The 20,703-nt window shown below is 32.2% G+C and overlaps 1 protein-coding gene across 1 annotated transcript in view; it reads right to left on the reverse strand.

Annotated features, from left to right (window-relative positions):
• The window catches only part of LOC145294114 (uncharacterized), a 252,104-nt gene that overhangs the window by 111,751 nt on the left and 119,650 nt on the right, over positions 1–20,703 (reverse strand). The window contains exon 2 of the mRNA XM_080141212.1: positions 15,069–15,163. Coding sequence (XP_079997338.1) covers positions 15,073–15,163 — 91 coding nt within the window. The 3' untranslated portion in view covers positions 15,069–15,072. The remainder of the gene's footprint in view (positions 1–15,068; positions 15,164–20,703) is intronic.

The raw sequence follows: 20,703 nt of genomic DNA on the forward strand, positions 1-20,703 counted from the left end.
AATGAATCGGTACTTCCAACTAACAACACTCAATTACAAATATTTAAAATTGCACAATGAACAAATGAATCGATACTTCCAACCAGCAACACTCAATTACAAACATTTAAAATTGCATAATGAACAAATGAATCGATACTTCCAACTAGCAACACTCAATTACAAACATTTAAAATTGCATAATGAAAAAATGAATCGATGCTTCCAACTAGCAACACTCAATTACAAACGTTTAAAATTGCAAAATGAACAAATGAATCGATACTTTCAACCAGCAACACTCAATTACAAACATTTAAAATTGCATAAAGAAAAAATGAATCGATGCTTCCAACTAGCAACACTCAATTACAAACGTTTAAAATTGCAAATTAACAAATGAATCGATACTTTAAACAAGCAACACTCAATTACAAACATTTAAAATTGCATAATGAACTAATGAATCGATACTTCCAACCAGCAACACTCAATTACAAACATTTAAAATTGCATAATGCACAAATGAATCGATACTTCCAACTAGCAACACTCAATTACAAACATTTAAAATTGCATAATGAACAAATGAATCGATACTTCCAACCAGCAACACTCAATTACAAACATTTAATATTGCATAATGAACAAATGAATCGATACTTCCAACTAGCAACACTCAATTACAAACATTTTAAATTTCATAATGAACAAATGAATCGATACTTCCAAGCAGCAACACTCAATTACAATAATTTAAAATTGCATAATGAACAAATGATTCGATACTTCCAAGCAGCAACACTCAATTACAAACATTTAAAATTGCATAATTAACAAATGAATCGATACTTCCAACTAGCAACACTCAATTGCAAACATTTAATATTGCAAAATGAACAAATGATTCGATACTTCCAAGCAGCAACACTACATTACAAACATTTGAAATTGCATAATGAACAAATGAATCGATACGTCCAACTAGTCACACTCAATTACAAACATTTAAAATTGCATAATGAACAAATGAATCGATACTTCCAACTAGTCACACTCAATTACAAACATTTAAAATTGCACAATGAACAAATGAATCGATACTTCCAACTAGTCACACTCAATTACAAACATTTAAAATTGCATAATGAACAAATGAATCGATACTTCCAACCAGCAACACTCAATTACAAACATTTAAAATTGCATAATGAACAAATGAATCGATACTTCAAACCAGCAACACTCAATTACAAACATTTAAAATTGCATAATGAACAAATGAATCGATACTTCCAACTAGTCACACTCAATTACAAACATTTAAAATTGCATAATGAACGAATGAATCGATACTTCAAACCAGCAACACTCAATTACAAACATTTAAATATCATAATGAACAAATGAATCGATACTTCAAACCAGCAACACTCAATTACAAACATTTAAAATTGCATAATGAACAAATGAATTGATACTTCCAACTAGCAACACTCAATTACAAACATTTAAAATTGCACAATGAACAAATGAATCGATACTTCCAACTAGTCACACTCAATTACAAACATTTAAAATTGCATAATGAACAAATGAATCGATACTTCCAACCAGCAACACTCAATTACAAACATTTAAAATTGCAAAATCAACAAATGATTCGATACTTCCAACTAGCAACACTCAATTACAAACATTTAAAATTGCATAATGAACAAATGAATCGATACTTCCAACCAGCAACACTCAATTACAAATATTTAAAATCGCATAATGAACAAATGAATCGATACGTCCAACTAGTCACACTCAATTACAAACATTTAAAATTGCATAATGAACAAATGAATCGATACTTCCAACTAGTCACACTCAATTACAAACATTTAAAATTGCATAATGAACAAATGAATCGATACTTCCAACTAGCAACACTCAATTACAAACATTTAAAATTGCATAATGAACAAATGAATCGATACTTCAAACCATCAACACTCAATTACAAACATTTAAAATTGCATAATGAACAAATGAATCGATACTTCCAACTAGTCACACTCAATTACAAACATTTAAAATTGCATAATGAACAAATGAATCGATACTTCAAACCAGCAACACTCAATTACAAACATTTAAAATTGCATAATGAACAAATGAATTGATACTTCCAACTAGCAACACTCAATTACAAACATTTAAAATTGCACAATGAACAAATGAATCGATACTTCCAACTAGCAACACTCAATTACAAACATTTAAAATTGCACAATGAACAAATGAATCGATACTTCCAACTAGTCACACTCAATTACAAACATTTAAAATTGCATAATGAACAAATGAATTGATACTTCCAACTAGCAACACTCAATTACAAACATTTAAAATTGCATAATGAACAAATGAATCGATACTTCAAACCAGCAACACTCAATTACAAACATTTAAAATTGCATAATGAACAAATGAATTGATACTTCCAACTAGCAACACTCAATTACAAACATTTAAAATTGCACAATGAACAAATGAATCGATACTTCCAACTAGTCACACTCAATTACAAACATTTAAAATTGCATAATGAACAAATGAATCGATACTTCCAACCAGCAACACTCAATTACAAACATTTAAAATTGCAAAATCAACAAATGATTCGATACTTCCAAGCAGCAACACTCAATTACAAACATTTAAAATTGCATAATGAACAAATGATTCGATACTTCCAAGCAGCAACACTCAATTACAAACATTTAAAATTGCATAATTTACAAATGAATCGATACTTCCAACCAGCAACACTCAATTACAAACATTTAAAATTGCATAATGAACAAATGAATTGATACTTCCAACTCGCAACACTCAATTACAAACATTTAAAATTGCATAATGAACAAATGAATCGATACTTCAAACCAGCAACACTCAATTACAAACATTTAAAATTGCATAATGAACAAATTAATCGACATTCCAACCAACAACACTCAATTACAAATATTTAAAATTGCACAATGAACAAATAAATCGATACTTCCAACCAGCAACACTCAATTACAAACATTTAAAATTGCATAATGAAAAAATGAATCGATACTGCCAACTAGCAACACTCAATTACAAACATTTAAAATTGCACAATAAAACAAATAAATCGATACTTCCAACTAGCAACACTCAATTACAAACATTTAAAATTACACAAAACATCACTGTGTTTGGCAAATGAAACAATAACCACAAACAATCGAATATCCTATTCTCTCAACAGACCACGGCTGACTATTTCCGATCTAAGCCCTTTACCGTTGAATAGACAACTTTGTTTACATTTTTATTTCAAGACTGCCACCCGGCATCGCTTAAATGTTATATTTAATTAATGTAAATTTCTTATTTATTATAAACAAAAATACCGTAGGTAATAAATGTAACGTTAAATTTCTTTTAGAAAATAAGTACAAAAACAAAAAGAACTGAAACATGTACATGCTAGTATAATCTTTTCATCATTAAACTGATGATAAATTTCAATTTTAATCTAAAATAAACGATTAAATGACAATCAGTTAAAAGTCTATTCAGTGTTTCTTGCCGCCATATGCTTATTAGTATTTAAATTCAATAAAACTATAAATAAAAAAACACCAAATATTTTTAAAACTCATTACAATGATTTGATCTAATTTGCGACGACAAACATGTCACTGCAGGTAAGTTTGAAGGTAAATTTTAAGGTAAGTTTTAAGGTAAGTTTTAAGTAAGTTTATTTTTAAAACTATATAAGTATATAACAAATACCATAAGTCTATATTGAAAAGTAGTGAAAATATAAAAAATCAATCAATTATTGGAATTGTTACCAAGTGTGGTTTCTATAAAAAATCGAGACATTAACAATAGTTTCCATTTGACACCAATTGTAGCTCAACAATGAAGTAGTAAACAGAAAAAGCAATAGCAACATCTATAAGACACTGAAGACGGCCTGTGTCGACCGATGGAGACTTAAACTGACAGCTAATGGACAATACTGAGATACAAATACAAAGAGGTATCTTCCAACGGGGTTCCCTATCACCACTACTGTTCATCATAGTCATAATGTCCCGTAACAATATACTAACACAGTGCAAAATCGGATACAAGTTCACTAGTTCAGAATAAAGAATGAACCACCTAATGTACGTGGACATCCTGAAACTTTTTGCAAGAATTAAAAATGAACTAGACCAGCTAATAAACACAACCAGAATCTTCAGCTGAGATTTGGTATGAAAAAGTGCACACTTCTAGCTATAAGAAGGGGAACTGGAGGAAACGGAAGGTATAGAACTACCAAACCAAGCGGAGATGAGGGCACTAGGTAAACATGACACCTACAAATATCTGGGAGTTCTGGAGGCAAACCTCATCAAAACAACAGAAATAAAGAAGAAAATGGCTATTAATACTACTAAAGAACAAGAAAACTCCTAAAAACTAAACTATATAGTAAAAACCTAATAAAAGGTATAAACACAAGAGCAGTGACACTAGTAAGATACTCTTGGCCGTTTATAGAATGGACCAAAGAAGAATTGAAAACGAGGAAACGTATCAGCATGCACAATGCACCACTCCATAAGGATGATGCTGACCGACTCTATATGAAAATGAAGAATGAAGGAAGAGGACTACTTTGTATAGAAGACTTTGTAAATCAAAAAATAATTCGAAAAATACGTAACGCAGAACACAGAAAGAATAATTATCAAAGTAAAAGACACTGAAAAAATGAACAAAACACTAAACAGAGAGGCAAGAGATAAGACGAGAAAAAATGGGAAGAGAAACGGCTACACGGACGATTCATAAGGATGACAAAAGATGAGACTAACGAAAACACCAGAGCATGGCTTCAAAAACCTAAACAGAGAAAATGAATCTATAATAACAGCCACACAAGATAATACGATAAGAACCAACGCCATTAAAGCAAAGGTTGACAAAACAAAAGAAAACGGCAAATGTAAACTCTGTGGCCAAAGAGACGAAACGATAAACTACATAATAAGTGAATGCAGCAATCTAGCCCAAAAAGATTACAAAAAAAGACACAATCAAATGGGGAAAACAGCACATTCGAAATTATGCAAACAATTGCATCTTAAACGTCCAGACAAGACAGTACTTGAAAACAAAAGTCACAAAATTCTAAGGGACATAGACGTACAAACAGATAAACATATCCAATCAAGAAGACCTAATATAATAATAGTTAACATTGAGAAAAATGTCCTGCAGGATCATAGATTTCGCAGTTCCAGCAGACCACAGACTGAATATAAAGGAGACGGAAAAGCGGAGTAAATACACGGGACTGACCAGAGAGCTGAAAAAGGTATGGAGAATGAAGAAAGGTAAGATAACATCAATAATAGCAAAAGCACTAGTAACAATTCAAAAAAAAAAACTGGAAAAAGAATAGGAGAGATTGGAAATAGAGGGATGCTTGAAAAGGTAATACTACTGTTATTTTTTTCTAGACATACTTATTATAAAATCCAATAATAAGCAATCCTTCAAAACTACACACAAAAACTACACTACATGCATTTCTACTGACACCATAATAATAAAATAAAAACATGATAATAAGTTACTTCGTACGTGCTTCAGAGTTTGCAGTCCAGAATATCTGGACGAAGAATTCAAATATCAACAATAATGAAAACGGACGAAATATTAGGTTAACTCTTAAATGCAGAAACTAAAACACATGAGCCACAAACGATAAACGGGCATATAGAAACTGCAGTAGAAGTAAAGCGGCAAAACAAAAACATAAAGAAGCACCACATAGAATGAAATCGTATAATTATAAGTTATCTCCCCCTACAAAAAAAAAATGTCGGCATCCACTTTCACCACAAAAATATGCGGAAATTGCCAGAGAATTGAAAGAAATATGTAACCTGAAGAAAATTAACATGATACCAGCAATTATAGAAGCATTAGTAACACCCGCAAAGAACTCGGATACAAGATGAAAGAAATCGGAATCAATAGGAAGATTCAGACTATGCGACGAACAGTAATGCTGAAAACAACTACAATCTTAAATAAACCTCCTCAAATGCGGAATTTTATTTCCATGAATGACAAACGCCAACCGATCATATAGAAAATGCAACCAAGAAACCTGAAATCGCAAAATTGTAAAACTGAAGGTTTACTACATCCTCATCCCTCGAAATTATAGTGCCGACATCGAATCATACCATACCAAATATTCGAATTCAAGGAGGATGGAAAGATCTAAGAGTAGAAACACTAATCAAACATGCACTGGAGGTCTTTGAAGCAGGCTGAGACCTTAGGAAGGTTTATTACCACTCCAATTCCAGTGTAGACCAATGGCCATTGCCAGCGACAAGTCAATGGTTAACGACTGTTGCGATAATGCAAATTAATTTTAAAAGGTTATTGAAAGAGGTGAAAAGTACTGGTAATCTGAGGAAACTTGTCATTCAGATTCTATGGAACACCACCGGTTGTTGTCAGTGAGCAATTTCTGATGATAACTTGTGTGAGAATTTCTTCTGAAAACAAAAGATAATGATGCGTTTTTTTACCATCGGATTTGGTTTTAAAAAATTATTTCTTATAGGTTCAATCCTACAATTACCTTCTAACGTAAAAATATTGGATCTGTTATCCATACACACATACAAACTCGATAACGAAGAAAAAACATCTCAATGAGAATTACAGAGAAAGGTCGATGTCGACCGAAATTATTTTTTTATAACCAAATTTGATGATTTATATTAGAATTAAATAGAATAATTAAAAAAATATATCGCTATAATCGGGGATGCTCAAAGTAATGTAATAAAACACCATTTAAAAGAATAGGTCGTAATATTGTAGTGAATATGTCGATTTCAGGGGGAGATAATTACGTCAACATCTCTTTGATTAATTGATATGATGAAACAATAGTAAACATAATTATGTCTTGTTCGAATTTTATACCTTTAAAGCCACGGTTATATAGTATTTAAATATTTCGTAAACCTTTAATCTCTACTATATATATATATATATATATATATATATATATATATATATATATATATATATATATATATGAACAAATGATTAATAAAATATGTTAAAAGACATCTTGAAAAAGAGTTAAAAACATATTTAATTTTAAAAAAGGAAGCACAAGATAAGTGGATAGTCCTTAATCCGCGGAGTTTCGAAGAAATACTCTCCTTCTCATCAGAGGGCAGGAATTAGCAAAATGCAGGATCGGATTTTTCATATAAAAGTATTTAATGCAACTACAAGTAAGTCAAAGATCTTACTTGACAGACGTGTTTCAAATATTATCTCTAATACTTTTCTTTTAATGATTTGGAATTCATTCCATTTGCACTTTTTTTCCAAGGAACTCTGCCTTTTGGATGATTTTGGACCATTTGGAATTTACCCAGTGGATTGGAATTTTAAATTCGACCGTTTTGGATTTTACCATTTTTGGATTTTTACCCTTCACCGGACTATCCATTCATGTGAAATCTTTTTATTATTTTTCTTTTGCCTCCTGTTCCCCTTACCTCACCCTTTTTTTTAACCAAGTAAAATCTTTGACTTACTTGTAGTTTCATTAAATACTTTTATATGCAAAATCCGATCCTGCATTTTGCTAATTCCTGCCCTCTGATGAGAAGGAGAGTATTTCTTCGAAACTCCGCGGATTAAGGACTATCCACTTTTCTTGTGCTTCCTTTTTTTAAATTAAATATGTTTTTAACTCTTTTTCAAGATGTCTTTTAACATATTTTATTAATCATTTGTTCATATTATAAGCTCTCTTTCCTTTTCGGTTTTATTGAGCTTTTTATATCTGGCTGAGTTTATTTTACTTGTAAATATTAACTCGTTAATATTTATAATATATTTTAAGTTTACCATTTTGATTACCTTAGTAAACTTATTGTAACTTTATTTTATATATATACATATATATATGTATATATATATATAAAACTACTTAATTTACTGAAATAAAATTAATATACGAAAGTATAGATTTATGCTTAAACTTTAAGTATTTACTTCAAAAGTGCTCAATACGTAGGTAGAGCTAGTTAGTAATTTATAAAATATATATGGCGATTAAGCTACACTGAATGTTCGGCGTTTCATCCACTCTAGGACTCCTCAGGCTTATGCGCGAATTCTGTGGTTGTTTATCGTTTTTATATGCTCCTCTCCTAATGAGATTTTAGTTAGCCAATCAGTTTTCTAGTATCCACCGCGCTCCTTCCTATCAGCCAATGGGCATGCATTCTTATCGGACAAAGGATCTGTTTTAAAACTAGGTTAGTGTTTTATTTTTGAGAAGTTGCAATTATATATATATATATATATATATATATATATATATATATATATATATATATATATATATATATATATATATATATATATATATATATATATAATTGCAACTTCTCTTCCAATTTCGGATTTTGTAATCATGTTGATATTTATTGTTTTTGTTTTTTTTCAAGTTGATAATTTATTTTTCTTTGGATGAGTTAAGGGCGTAATAAATTTAAAAAATAATAATTACGTGACTGATCCTGCGCTACGAAACAGGGGCTGTCAAGAATTGTGCATTTCAACATACTTCAAGAAATAAACGGTAAGATTGTAGTTACATTGAGCGTCATAAATTAAAGGACTGGTATAAATAAAAGTTAAAATATGATTAAATAAACATATTTCCCACAAACATATATATTATTCTGGAAAATATGTAAATGGCTTTTTTTCTGTACATGTAATATAAACTATGTGAGATATGGCAACGTTTTCAAAGTATTTGTAAGGTATTTAAATTAATGTCCAGATATTTTGAACGGCAAATTCCAAAGCACATAGTAAGTAACTAATTATCATGCCTGTTTTTATTTTGTTGTTATGGTGTGAGTTGACATGCATGTAATCATTTTTTGTGTGTAGTTTTGAAGGATTGGTTACTATTGGATTTTTATGTCTAGAAAAGGTTTTCCAAAATAAATAAGCAAAAGTCATATACACCAAACACTTCTCTCATAAACAGACATCCTCTTTTATCTACACACGCCAAAGATAATTTCTTTTGCAACACTCTAAACAAACCAGGAATTCCAATAATACAAACCACATCACAAACTATCAAACAAACATTAAAAACAAAACAAAATCTCCCAAACAACCCAATTTCCAATTCAGGTATATACACTGGTGCGTGCCAAAATTGCAATTATATATACTTTGGTGAAATCAAATGTAGTTTAGAGAAAGGGCTCGATGAGCATAAAAGAAAGCAAAAATTGTTAAACTTAGTTCAAATAAATTGCAATGAAGACTTCTTGAATCAGCGTTTATCGCAAATTCAAGCACAATTAAACAATAAAATTTATCGCCATTAATAAGTAAACTACTATTAAAAAACATAATTTAATTTCAGACAGAGGTTAACTCTCTCCCTCCATAGAAAACACCACGTATAACAATTAATACATATAATCTATTATATAAAGGGAAACTGTCTGTGCGTTTATGAGTGTGTTTGTATGTCTGCTTAAAACTTTTGTCTGCAGGTCGAAACCGGTACCATCTGAAAGAGCAATGACTCGGATGCAATTGAAAAAAAAGTCAATTATTTCGTATAGAAATATAGTTTCAAATGAAGCGGGGGTTAGTTAAAATCGTCCTTTTCTAGACAGTTTCAATAACGGCGCCGCATTTCGAACTTACAGAGGTTACTCGAGTTTTTAATACCGTCTAGCATAAAAAAAAAACTCACGACGGAAAGTTGAATTCAAACAAGCAAGTGTCCAGAAAACACTGATGAAAAGAAAAACGAAAATCGCGAAAATCAGCTGAGTGTGTGTACATAAAAGTTTGAATTGCAAACTCGTGGAAAGTAAGAATATAATCTCTTTGCTCAGAACTGTCATGACATTTCGACGCACCCGTAAATACAAAAAAAAGAGAAATAATAATTATTTGCATTTTTTTTCTCGCGCCATTATAAATGAGTGTGTCAGCAGGCTTCTTTTTTTTGGGGGGGGCTTACTAAAAAAAGTACATATGGCTTTCAACTTTTTCGTCACGGTCAACATTTTTTCTGTTCTATGAAAAAAATACATTTGCTTTGAGAAATATTGAATATTTCTGTCGATATATATTTGAGAAATATTGAATATTTCTGTCGATATATATATATATATATATATATATATATATATATATATCGACAGAAATATTCAATATTTCTCAAAGCAAATGTCTTTTTTTCATAGATATATATATATATATATATATATATATATATATATATATATATATATATATATATATATATATACAGTGATGATCATATTTATTGGCACGGTAAAATAAAAGTTAAATTTTGTCTAATAAATTCTAAAAAAGGGATTAAATTAAAGAAAATAACAAAGTATATTATGTATTTTTAACTGGCCTTTCCGATGCAGCAATCGGATTTTAGAAAAAATAAATAACAAAGGAACAACAAACATAATTGCAAAAAACCCTTGTTCAAATTATTGGCACGATTTATTTAATAATCAATTGTATAGCCTTTGGTCTTGATTACCTTCCTCAGTCGCTTTTCATAGTTTACAACCAAGTTGTTGCACTCTTCAGTAGTAATTTTAGCCCACTCTTCCTGACAATAATCCTCCAATTGAATAAGATTCTTAGGCTTCCTTTGCATTACCCTCAATTTTAATGTTCTCCATAAATTTTCAATTGGATTAAGGTCTGGGCTTTGTGATGGCCACTCCAAAACATTAATATGATTGTCCTCAAGCCATTTCTTAGTCAGTTTAGCCGAATGCTTTGGGTCATTATCTTGCATGAACCACCAACGACGACCAAGTGAGAGCTCTTTAGCAGAGTCTTTCAGGTTTTCATCCAATATTTTAACATAATCTTCCTTTTTTATGCTACCTGTGACCTTAACAAGTCGCCCTGGTCCAGAGGCAGCAAAGGATCCCCAAAACATCAAACTGCCTCCACCGTGCTTCACTGTGGGTATGGTGTTCTTAGGCAGGAAAGCTTCGCCAGATTTTCTGTAAATATAAGACACTTTATTATGGCCAAATAACTCTATTTTCGTTTCGTCAGTCCATAGAACACGTTTCCAGAATGCAACATCTTTATCAATATGATGTTTTGCAAAGGCTAGCCTTGCTTTCAGGTGCATAGGCTTCAATAAGGGAGTCTTTCTCGGACGACATGCTTTTAAACCAGCTCTCTTCAAAACTCTACCAACTGTATGTCGAGATACATTCACTCCAGAGGTGCTCTGTTCATCAACAATCTCCCCAACAGAGATCCTTGGGTTTTGTTTTACTTGTCGAACAATTTTCCGTTCATCTCTTGGGGAAAGAATCCTTTTTCTCCCTCTACCCTCTAAACTCATAACGTGGCCTTGCGATTTGAACTTGTTTACTATGGCTCTAACAGTGGATTTTGGAAGGTTTAGCTTCTTTGAAATCTTATCATAGCCCTCCCCATTGGTATGGCATGCTACAACAAGCTTCCTGACGTCTTCGCTGTGTTCCTTAGTTTTAACCATGGCGATTGAAAATTATAATTTAGTCACTTATAATAGTTTAAATAAATCGCTATCTAAAAATTATCTGAAAAAAAATTATTCACTGAATTAGCGTTAAACAAGCATAATATGGCTATAAAAAAGTTCAGAAAGCACGTAAACCGGAAATTGATTGATATTATACTGATACTAAAAGAAAAACAAAGCCGTGCCAATAATTTTGAACAAGGGTTTTTTGCAATTATGTTTGTTGTTCGTTTGTTATTTATTTTTTCTAAAATCCGATTGCTGCATTGGAAAGGCCAGTTAAAAATACATAATATACTTTGTTATTTTCTTTAATTTAATCCCTTTTTTAGAATTTATTAGACAAAATTTAACTTTTATTTTACCGTGCCAATAAATATGATCATCACTGTATATATATATATATATATATATATATATATATATATATATATATATATATATATATATTTCTCGTCTATGAAAAAGACATTCTTTTGAAAAAATATTTTTTCTGTGAATTTTATATTAGTATGTTCCGCGTTCGTTTGCAAAAGGGTTGAAGAAAACGAAATACTGGTCCCTTTTTCCCCCAATTGTTCTAAAAATTTCACCACGACTTTATTAAATTTCTGTAAATTCAGTATTTTACCCATCATACAAAAATGAACCCCTTACAGAGTACATGGGAACAATTATAAAAACAAATTGAACAACAATAACGCGCAAGGGAAAGACAACAACAATTATTTGAACACCAGAATCGCTCAGATGAACGACGACAACAACAACAACAACAACAACAACTAATGAGACGCCTCAATATGAAAATCAACAGCACATAAAAGAGCTGCTTACACACGTCATAAAAATAATACGTCATAAAAATAATACGTCCACCGATAAAATTTCCGCATTTTCACAAGATTCAATATGGAATGCGATTGGCAATTGCTATGGACCTGAAGAAGGTAAATCATTTGAAGCTTATTTTCGTTGGCATGAAGATTGTTTTTAGTATCGACTGCAAACAGTGGTCGGTCCAGAAAAAGGTTCGTTTACTATTACGGAAACTAGAGACGGCCGAGCAGAACAAGTTCGTGTATTTTATTTTACCCATCCGTGCAAAACATCCGAATTACAGAACTATACAGGCCGAATGTCTCTTTATTCCATAAGCGTTTGTCATGTCTGAATTTGCAGAAGCATGACGAAGATTTCACAACGTACGCAGCCATGGTAATAAACATTGCAACGAATTCAAAATTGCAGATCTTAGTGCAGACAATTTTAAATGTTTAGCATTTGCACAAAGATTGACTTCTGGCAGAGATGCGGAAATTAGGAGGCGCGTCCCAACAAAATTAGAAAATGAACCAAACTCAACCCTACAAAAGTTAACGGAAGACTGCAAGAAAAAAGAAATTATTAAAAACAGATTCGATGAATATCGAAGCTGGAGTCGCGCAGATAAAAAGAAAAAAAAGCAAGCAAAAAATTAAAAAAACACGTAAAAAAATAATACTCAAGTTAGTAAAAAAGAAAACATATATCAACACATAGGTAAGAAAGAATTTGAAGAACGAAAAATCCCGTCTCCATGGAATTGATGTGGTAATTTGCATTGTGTTAAGGGCTGTCCATATTTATCAAGAAAATATTTAATATGTAAAAAAAAAAAAAAAAATAGGACACAAACATACTCATTGCAGAAATAAAATTAAATACAAAACCCGAATATGTTTGAAGACTAAAGAAGGGTTGCGAAAAATATGTGAAAAAAAAGATAAAGACATAAAAATGCAACTTGATTCATGTAATCATTTTTTGTGTGTAGTTTTGAAGGATTGGTTACTATTGGATTTTTATAATAAGTATGTCTAGAAAAGGTTTTCCAAAATAAATAAGCAAAAGTCATATACACCAAACACTTCTCTCATAAACAGACATCCTCTTTTATCTACACACGCCAAAGATACATTCTTTTGCAACACTCTAAACAAACCAGGAATTCCAATAATACAAACCACATAACAAACTATCAAACAAACATAAAAACAACAAAAAATCTCCCTAATAAACCAATTTCCAATGCAAGTATATACACTGGTGCGTGCCAAAAATCCAATTATATATACTTTGGTGAAATCAAATGTAGTTTAGAGAAAAGGCTCGATGAGCATAACAGAAATATAAGAAATAGCAATTCTCTGAATGCATTTTAAATTTAAATACCTTTCGATTTTAAATTTAAATACCTGGAAGAAATTGCATAAACCCACAATGCTGAGAACACGCAAGGCCGTTAATGCAAAATAGCTTCAATGGAGAATTTGAGAAAACTTCACATTATTGGGAAAGACGAAAAAAATTAAAAGCTTATTAAGTAATACCACTAACCTACTGGGCTCGGACTGAATTAATGAATTTCAATTATGTAACCAGCCAATCAATATTTTTTTGTAAAACAATAATAAAAAGTACAACAGACGACTATGCCTTGAAAAACAAATTAAAAAGAAACTTTTTCTTGTTTTAGGCCACGAAAAGCCAAAAGGAAAAGCAAACAAACCGAACAAAAGTAGCCCTCCACTAATGAGAACGGCACATAACTACAAACCAATAAACCAAAATCAGGAAGGATAGTCTATCGCTATTTCTAAAGTGATGACACCTTCGCCAACCAATCCAGTCGTAAATGTATCTGCGACTGTACACGATTTTACATCGGATACAAAAACTTTAACTACACCGCAACAGGTACAACTCGCAAGTTTATTTTTTCTAGTATTGGAACATTATTTACCGAGAATCAACGTCACTCACAGATATAATGTGAAGCAAAATAATAACATCCAACCAATTTTTCAACAATATGGAAGAACTGCTGGACCGTTTTCCCGGCGTCTCTTCAAAATAGACAGTTCATCAATCCATTGAAAATATATGCCTAAATATACGCAATATATATATATATATATATATATATATATATATATATATATATATATATATATATATATATATATATATATATATACTAGGTTATTAGATTTTAAACGTGGGCCTTTAATAGCATTTAAGCTGATAAATCGAACATTGATTTTGATTATCTTATTTTTCTGTCATTTCTGTACCAAGTTATTTGCCTTATAAGGTACTTCAGTATATACAGTTCATATAATGTTCATATACATATATATGTGTGTGTGTGTGTGTGTGTGTGTGTGTGTGTGTGTGTGTGTGTGTGTGCATTCATTGCCGCCAAGCAACTGTTAATAGAAGAGAAACATTTTTTCAATTGAAATCAAACTTCGCAAAACTGAACCCATATTTTTAATTGAAGAATGTACAAAGAGTTGTCTGCCTTACAACTGAAATTAGATTTACTTTTTCTGTATAAGTTAAAAAAGAGTATTGTACTCACTTGATTAATTTAGGTAATCTGTATCCCGCAGAAGAGTATAAAAGTAATTATGATCGATTTGTTCACAGCGCTGACCAATGAATCCGACTGCACACCTGCAAAAGTAAACATATGAGGATAGAAACATAAAATAGATCGATATATATATATATATATATATATATATATATATATATATATATATATATATATATATATATATATATATATAGAGAGAGAGAGAGAGAGAGAGAGAGAGAAAGAGAGTGTTTTAAGATGGATGAAATCCGACGATATGAAAACTAGATTGGAGGTAGAAGGGCCTGAATGCTCAACTTTTCGCCCGATTTATGCGGGCTTTTTCAAGAGGGATGGTCAACTTCAATCTATTTTTCATATCGTCGGATTTCCTTCTACACACACACACGCATACACAAACACACACACACAAACACACACACACATTCATTGAAACATCCGTAAAACGTTCTTCATAAAAATATGAGTGTGAATTAAATAATCTGCTAGTTTTTGAATCACAATTAGCAATATATATATATATATATATATATATATATATATATATATATATATATATATATAACTATTTAATTTAATTTGAGCCCAAAAAAATAAATGTAAATTTAAAAAAAAAATGTCAAATTGGGGTAAAATTTTATAATCTTATAACAAGTTATGTGGATAAATGAAATTATATATATATATATATATATATATATATATATATATATATATATATATATATATATACTAGCTGTACCCGGCCACGCGTTGCTGTGGCTCAGTTTGTTAAAATGGAACACATGTGAAAGTAGAGAAAAGTTTGATTCTTTTTTTCAAGAGAATGTACAAATTATTTATTTTTTTTAACAAATGTTAAGAAAATAAACAGAAAAATACTTCCATCATTAATTATGCAAAAAAATAAAAAATGTTGATTTAGTGTTTCAATATGCTTATAAATTACGATAAAACTTGCTGAGTATGCACTGTTTTACGGTTGTTGTAAAAATGGAACGGAAACTTAAATTTCGCTTCATTTTAATCTTTCTTAATTTTTTAATTGTGCCCCCCCACAAACGAATATAATCAAAACAGTAACATTCAACAATTGTACTTTATGTATATAAAACACAAAATGGGTGTTTGTATTACTGTACACATAGATTCGAAAAAGCTGTCAAAAAACAAATATATAACAAATAAATGTTATCAAAGGCAAGATAAGTTACTTTTCTGCCAAACTGGATATATTTTTTGTGTTTTTATTCAATGTAACATATTTATTCAGCTCGAAAAACATACAGTGTTTACCGATGTATTCGAAAATTCAAGATAGCGTCTCACGCCCTCTTTAACACCGTAAGTATGGAAAAAGGTGTTATAAATAAAAAACTATACAAAATACTATTAAAAACCCACCGAATATATGTCAACCTATGTCACGGTAACATATATTGAGCGAGTTTTTAACAGTATTTTATCCGGTTTTTTATTTATAACATCTTTTCCCACACTTACCGTGTTAAAGAGAGAATCAGACGCCATCTTGAATGTTCCAATACATCGGTAAACACTGTATGGTTTTCGAGCTGAATAAACATGTTACATCGAATAAAAACACAAAAAATATATCCAGTTTGGTAGAAAAGTAACTTATCTTGCCTTTGATAACATTTATTTGTTATATATTTCTTTTTGGACAACTTTTTCGAATCTATGTGTACAGTAATACAAACCCCACAAAATATTTATTAAAAAAAAAAAATTAAAAAAAAAAAAAGTTAATAACGAAAGGGAAATAATTCCATTTTTAAACGAAAAAGTCAGTTTACCTAACTTACTGTATTAATGCTATTTTTTTAAGCAAGAAAAAAAAAGGTAAATATCCAGATACGCTACTACAGAACACCGACCACTCTAATTTGTTTTTTTATAGGTAATTGAGGTCGCTGACAACGAATCTGATAGTCAAACTTGGGGCAAATTTACCGTTTGCATGGTATTTACCCCTGAACCCACGAACTTCTTTCCACCATTTTGCAGCATCCGTTTATTCTACGCGCATGCACGCTGTAGCATAAACGACGGCTTCACCAACCAAACTATGTTGGGGGGAGGTACGCACCATTTTCCTCTCGAAACATACTCAGCACCAAAATACAGCCACCAACCAATCAGCTTAAATCACGCAACAAACGTTCAATCCTGCCATCTCACAACTATTCCTTTCTTCCACTGTCATTTCAAATGCAAAAATAGACACAGACCCAGCATTAAAGCGGAAACAAAAATATTTTGGTCGATTTATATCACCATATGTATTTGGCGTAAGCTGTCTAGCTGCGGCGTAGAGGAGAGTGTCACTCCATTCCCAGGATTTCTTCATTTATCCTTTTTAACGTTGTCTCTCACATTTTTACATTGACACGATGCTGTGTATTAAAATCTCGCAAAGAAACAAAGGAACGAAATTCGACTCAAGGCATTTATTCATAGTACTTTCCAAAATAACGCATTGCATCTTGTTTAAAAATTATCTTTGTTCGCCATGTTGTTTATAAACCCCTGACATCTGGACACGTCTTCACGTAGTCACAAGTTCATCTCACGCCGCCACGTCTTGTCGGTCTTCTCACCACGTCACATCACGCACCGGCTTGGTTATTCGCATACGAGTCATGCAGATCCTTCCCTTAAAATGCTGTGCATAGCAAGGGGGCATCAAGTACCATTGTCTTTGGTATGGCTCGACTGAGGACTGAACCCTGGTCTCTCGGCCCACTGGTGAATACACATCATTGTGACAAATAGGTCGGTCATTTGGTGTTAATACGTATTGTTTACACCAAATGATTGTAGTCGTATGAATCGCCCGAAATGATTCTGTTTTCAATATAAAATGTTTATCAGTATTTGTTTCAATGACCTATAACCAAGTGATTCCGGCTCCATGTCTATAGGAACTGTTTTCTTTACTTACACATATAGCATATATTACCGAAATAATGCCATCTTTTATTTTTAAATAACCTGTATAATACACATAGTTATTGTTGTTGTTGCTGTTGTCGTTTATAATAATAATAATAATAATAATAATAATAATAATAATAATAATAATAATAATAATAATTACTGCACCAAAAGACACTGAACGAATGAACAAAACAGAAAACAGAGTAACAAAAAATGACGAGAAAAGAAAAATGAGAAGAGAAACAGCTACACGGACAGCTACAAGGATGACAAAAAATAAGACTGATGAAACATTTGGACGTAGTTGCGAAAAATAAAATTTAAACAGAGAAAATGATTTCTAATAATAGCCACATAGAATAACATAAGAACCAACCACATTAAAGAAAAGATTGGCAAAACACAAGAACACAGCAAATGCAGACTCTCTAGATAAAGAGACAAAACGATAAACCACATAATAAACTAATGCAGTAAAATAGCCCCAAAAGAATACAAGAACAGACACGATCAAATGGGGAAGGCAGTGCGCATTTAACACACAGGCAAATGATATAAGCACAAACTGGAAGCAGTACTTGAAAACGGAAGTCACAAAATCCTATGGTGTATAGACCTATAAACAGATAAACCCATCCAAGCCAGAAGACATGATGTCAGAATAATTAACAAAAAGGAAAAGTCCTGCCAAATAGTAGATTTCGAATTTCAAGCAGATCACAGGGTGAATATCAAGGAGACTGAGAAGCGAAGCAAAAACATAGAGTTAGCTAGAAAGTTGAAAAGGATATGGTAGATAAAGAAGGTCAGGATAACACCAATAAGAGTAGGAGTACTAGGAGCAATACCAATAAACTTTGAAAAAAAGGATGGGAGAAATTGAAATCAGAAGAATGGCAGAGAAAATTATGAAAACGACTGAAATATTAAAGAAAACGAATGCGGAGACACATATCTCTGGTCCCCCCTTGCCAATCTTTCACGAAAAACACCCGTCTAGCTGAATCCACTATTATTATTATTCAATCACTAGGACTTTTCACACAAGTCAGTATCAAAGATTTCTCTTTGAGAACAACTTGTGATGGTCTCTGGAATCTGAGTGACAACAGGTCTCCCCAGATTTCCAGTACTTTCCACACCTTTCGATAACATTTGCAAACTAATTTGCGTTATTGCAACAAACGTTTACCATTGATTTCTCGTTGGTAGCGACCATTGGTCTTCACTGAAATTTGAGTGGCAATAAGCCTCCCTAAGGCCCCAGTCTTCCTCACACTCATCCTGGTTAGTGCTTTCTCTCCTCGATCTTTCCATTTTTGACCCTCCTCGATTATTTGATATGGTATCACTTGATGCTCTCACATTGAGTGAGGAGTAACTAAAATTATACTGCTTTAGTTTTCTTCATTCCATGTAGCGTTTCTTTGTGTTTTACTTCTGTAGTAGTGTCTATATTTCCGGCCCGTGCCTGTGGCTCATGTTTTTTTTTTTTTTTTACACAGTGATCACCACTTATCAAGGCCCGGAAGCCACTCAGGGATAAGGGTTATTGCAAGTACATTACGTTAGTGTGGAGATTTGATGAAGTGTTTACTTAAGGGGGCGGTTCATTAGGAATTTGTTAACATTGGACTTGAACACATCCAAATTGTAGTCCGGTGGGAAGCAGGCAGACGGAACGAAAGAGTGGGAGAAAATTTTTCACAGTGGATTCGGCTAGACGGGTGTTTTTCGTGAAAGATTGGCGAGGGGGGACCAGAGATTGGAGTTAAGACGAGCACCTGCCATGGAAATAACGATAAAACAAGGATAGGCTCGCAACGTCTCTTCTGTGGGAGAGAGGTTGCAGGGTAGAGAAAAGGGCATCCCCCACTAAGCCACAAAGTCTATTTTGTACTCTGTCAAGGCAGGATAGACTGTTTTTAGCAGCTCCTGCCCAGATATGGCAACAATATTCCATCCTTGGACGTACTTGGCTTTTATATAGATAGAGAATTCCATCAGTAGTGAGATATCTTCTGGAGCGGTAGAAGGATCCCACCATCTTTCCAGCGACCTTGGCAACAGACTTGATGTACGTGTTTCATTTCAGTTCAGGAGTAAAGGTCAAACCCAGAAACTTGTCAAAACACGGGGCCTCGCCCAGACGAGAGCCATCCATCACAATTGATGCCAGATGGGGATCAGAGCGTTGATGATGTAAGGATAGGAGTTTGGTTTTGGATGCATTAAAGGCAACCAGCCACATCTTCCCCCACTGAACCACGCGCTCGAGATCAGAGGAGAAAGAATCAGAGAAAACTTTGTCATTTACAGCCTTTGATGTGTTGCCGTAGATGGTCGTGTCATCAGCATAGATGTCAACGAATGATTTAAGTATGTGTTTAGGGAGGTCATTGATATAGATCAGGAAGAGAGTTGGGCCTAGGATTGACCCCTGAGGGACTCCAGCATTTATATATATATATATATATATATATATATATATATATATATATATATATATATATAGAGAGAGAGAGAGAGAGAGAGAGAGAGAGAGAGAGAGAGAAAGAGAGAGAGAGCACCTTCTTTGTTTTAAAGGGACACTCTAAATAAAAGCGACCACCGCACAATAAGGCTCCTTTACAGATATAGAACATAATCCCAAAGT

This window comes from Euprymna scolopes, chromosome 15 (genome assembly GCF_053919585.1).
Source record: "Euprymna scolopes isolate OS-2025 chromosome 15, ASM5391958v1, whole genome shotgun sequence".
In the NCBI taxonomy this organism is placed as follows: Eukaryota; Metazoa; Mollusca; class Cephalopoda; order Sepiida; family Sepiolidae; genus Euprymna; species Euprymna scolopes.